We start from the raw sequence: 4,072 nt of genomic DNA on the forward strand, positions 1-4,072 counted from the left end.
CAGTTTTCGTTGTATCAGCTTATACCTTATCATACGACTAATCGGATAATTGACGGTTAACATGTGTGCTTATACATTGACATATGTGTTTAATAAACAGAAACAAGAAATACTGTTATTGAACATAAACGACGGTCCGGGAAATCGCGACAAAAATGGTTTATTCGAGTCACGTATATGTCAGGACTTTGAATCGTACGCTAAGAGAATGCCTGCACAATGACGCAGATTCTTATATTCTTGGTCGATGCGGTTACTGCGGGATTCGTTTCTAATCCAAATATGTCACGCCTGTTACTGAAAGCTATATATATGACAATTTAACTAACAATAAATGTTCCCGATGCTTCTGGGCGTTTAATTTTGATTTAAATTTGCGCGGTACTGGAATTATGCGCTGCATTATACTTTTATACAATTCGTTTTGTCGGTGTCGAGCAAATATTTTCGCCTTCTCATATCGTGTAGAAATCGATATGCCGCATGTAGAAATACAAATATGTAGATATTTTCATTTGACTTGAACTTATACGTCACAAGTTAAATTGTAAAACTGCGGTACTATGGACGGCTACATATTATACTCTTATATATGTTACATATTATACGTTTATATATATTATATATAATATATTATATATATTATATATATATATATATATATATATATATATATATATATATATATATATATATATATATATATATATATATATATATATATATATATATGTAATATGTATATACACGTACGTCATAAACTGAGAATTATAACTGCACGCGAATTTTGTATTCGTGCTCAAGTCGCTCCATGCGATACGTTTTTTCGCTTTAATTTAGAATACATTTTCATGGATATTGCTTGGGGTAAATTCGATATATTCATATTACATTCATTACATATCTTTGGGTATACAGATGCCATGTACCATGCATGTGTAAATGCATGCATGGAAAATATTAATGTGCAACTCCTGAAGATATAAAATTATTGTAGATGAAATTCTAATTTTGTAGTTACGATTCATATTTATTCAAATAGCCAAAAATATCAACGGTCCAAAATAAATATTTGTCTATTTTTCTTTGTCTAGGATTAAAAAAAAATACTGTAATGGGGACTGCAACTCAACAGTACTGCCTGCGCTGGAACAATCACAGATCAAACTTACTGACAGTGTTCGACGAGCTGTTGCAAAACGAGGCTTTCACCGATGTCACGTTAGCAGTGGATGGCGGTGCATCGGTCAAATGTCACAGAATGGTTCTGGCGGCGTGCTCCTCGTACTTCCAAACTCTCTTCATTGATCTACCGTGTAAACATCCTGTAGTCGTGCTAAAAGATGTTAAATATATCGAGATAAAAGCAATTCTGGAGTACATGTATCGTGGTGAAGTAAACGTTGCTCAGGAACAGCTTGGCGGCTTGCTGAAGGTTGCCGAAGCACTCAAGGTTAAAGGACTGGTAGAAGAAAATGGCTCACAGGGTAGAAGGGAGGAAGGTGAAACCACAGCCCCGTCGCCTCCTGCAATAACGACTAGCACTACAAGCAGCGCGGCTCACAGTAGTGGCCAGATCTCGCCACCTCACTCTACCGGCACCCCTTACAGTCAGTACGGCAAATCGCCCGTAGATAGAGGACAGGGAAGGCTGTCTATGCCGATGTGGGCATTGTCAGGGCTGCCGCTGGCCCAACATCCGTCATCCGGCCATCCGCCACCCCCCCATGCCCAGCATTCGTCCATGTTGGGTGGCTCGTACGACAACGGGTCAGACTCGTCACCTTTAAAACGAAAAAAAATGTCAAATATGCTTATTAACCGTGACACACCGATCCTGAGAACCGTACTTGGACAAGGGCATGCGGACAGCTCCCAAGGGGGTGTACCCCTCTTACATCCAGACAGTCACGAAAGCCACTCTCGCACCCATAGCAACGGCTCGGCCAACGACATGGACAGGCGCAACAGTAACGATCTTTCACAGAGCGAGGCTGTTCACAGTCCTTACACAGACATATCGCTAATGGATGAAGATGAAAAACCTTCGCCACAATCCTTTGCAGGAGAAACAAACCGAGGTGAGATTGAGAAATATGATCATGGAGCTTCTGCGTTGGAATGGGATTAGGATCTGTCGAATATGATTGTACAAACACGATTAGCTTCAGGGGGTGGATTTTACAATGGTATTGATGATTTTGAAATAATTGTAAGCTGTACTAGAGATTATGTCAGAAGATAACTCAACGATTTTGCAAGAGTGCTGAATGCACTTGAGAGTTGCTGTTACAGCTAGTAAATAGCCGGAAGGTTGATAGATATTTATCACGTGTTTATATTCTTTGTTATCAAGATTGTAATTTTGTTTTGTGTAATCATTTTAGGAATAGTCAATTACGTTCCGACACAAAAACCTGAATGGAAACGTTACAAACAATACACAAGGAACGACATAATGTCAGCGATAGAAGCGGTCAGATCGGGAATGAGTGCCCTGCAAGCGGCTCGAAAATATGGTGTACCATCGCGCACCCTGTACGACAAAGTCAAAAAATTGGGAATAACCACATCAAGACCTTTCAAACGTGGTTCTAATGGAAGCGGGGCTTGTTTTCCATATGGTATAGGTGGTAATGCAAATGGAACCATTTACAGCGGTGGATTGTCAGAAAGTGAAAATGAAAACAGTAGCGCAGGAATAGGGAATAATCCTGGGTCGATGCTCGATCCAAGTTTCATAGAGGGTCGAGACACCGTTGAACGAGAAACTATGATAGAAATGACACTTCGCAGTCCGAGCCCAGCCGTTCACTCAATGTCTCAACAGCACCAACAACAGCAGCAGCAGCAGCAACAGCCGACTACAGAAGATCAAGTAGAAGATTTGTCGGTGAACCGAAAGCCAGAGATTCGAGTAATAGTACCACCGTTAATAGTCAAGGAGGAAGAACAGGATACTCCAAATAACTCTGATCGTAACTAATTACTAACGTTGTCGTTGTTGTCAATTTTTGTTTCATTTAGTTACAAAGATAAATTCAGGGATTAATCGTTAGCTGCATACCAATAGTCATGCGACGCATGTAACTAATGCTATAAGCATTCGTATTCACCGATCCGTACTATATAATGTGAACGTTACGAAGAGAAAAAAAAAGAGAATCAATGAAACGTGGTGATTATTCCTGGTAGTAGCTTCAATAAGACTGACTATGCGTCGCAATTTCATGAGACTGAAAATATAATATGCTTGTCCAAAATTTGTATGAGTATTCAGCCGATATTAATATTACGAAAAAATTAATCCCTCATTATCGTGCCATGCTCTGTAAATTTTTGGACCAGCGACCATATTTACACTTATTTTATATTGTTGTGATCCATTTTTATTTGCAATCGATTAACATATAGTAGTAATTTAAGATAAGAATAAATTCTTAAACGAGCATAGTAGAATTGAGTTACGTTATGGTATATTGGGGAAGATGTATATTATTTTCACATTTTCAAAATATCCTTACTTGGCATTAAATGCTAGCCATAGGACGTGAATTTATTATATACACTATACATTGAACAATTTCGTTGATGACTGAGATACCGCTGTTAATTTGTTATATAAATAAGAATAGATTATTATCTCTACAGACCTTGGCCCTGGGAAACAGCTGCAATATTGCTCAAACATATCTACATAATATAATAGAACGACCTACCTCATTGTACAATACGGATATGTTGTACTTTAACATAAGACTGATCTACCGAATACATGATACCAACTCGACAATCCTCATGTTAAACACGCTAATTACATCATATATTATTATACATATATATTATATTATAAGTTATAAATACTATATTATTATATTGTACGCTAGTATCAACTTTCATTAATATTATTATTATTATTATTATTATTATCACTCTTTTCATTCTATTATTATTGCTGCTATGATTGTTATTATTATTATTTTTATTATTACTACTACGATTATTATTATTATTATTATTATTATTAATTTTTTTTTAAATATTATTAATTATAATAATAATATACACAGTA

General features: G+C 36.8%; 1 protein-coding gene across 1 annotated transcript; it reads left to right on the forward strand.

The window, feature by feature from the left end:
- The first annotated feature begins 774 nt into the window (after positions 1–774).
- On the forward strand, positions 775–3,218 carry LOC124184461 (protein tramtrack, beta isoform). The gene is made up of 3 exons (XM_046574164.1): positions 775–867; positions 1,095–2,081; positions 2,388–3,218. The coding sequence occupies exons 1-3, from the start codon at positions 852–854 to the stop codon at positions 2,984–2,986; spliced, it is 1,602 nt and encodes a 533-aa protein (XP_046430120.1). The 5' UTR covers positions 775–851; the 3' UTR covers positions 2,987–3,218.
- The last annotated feature ends 854 nt before the right edge of the window (positions 3,219–4,072 follow it).

The sequence above is a fragment of the Neodiprion fabricii genome, chromosome 6 (genome assembly GCF_021155785.1).
Source record: "Neodiprion fabricii isolate iyNeoFabr1 chromosome 6, iyNeoFabr1.1, whole genome shotgun sequence".
NCBI classification, from domain to species: Eukaryota; Metazoa; Arthropoda; class Insecta; order Hymenoptera; family Diprionidae; genus Neodiprion; species Neodiprion fabricii.

Bases quoted from the DNA above. Each gene is read 5' to 3' on its own strand.
- LOC124184461 (XM_046574164.1), top strand. The intron at 2,082-2,387 runs GTGAGATTGAGA...TAATCATTTTAG, and splicing joins TGCAGGAGAAACAAACCGAG to GAATAGTCAATTACGTTCCG.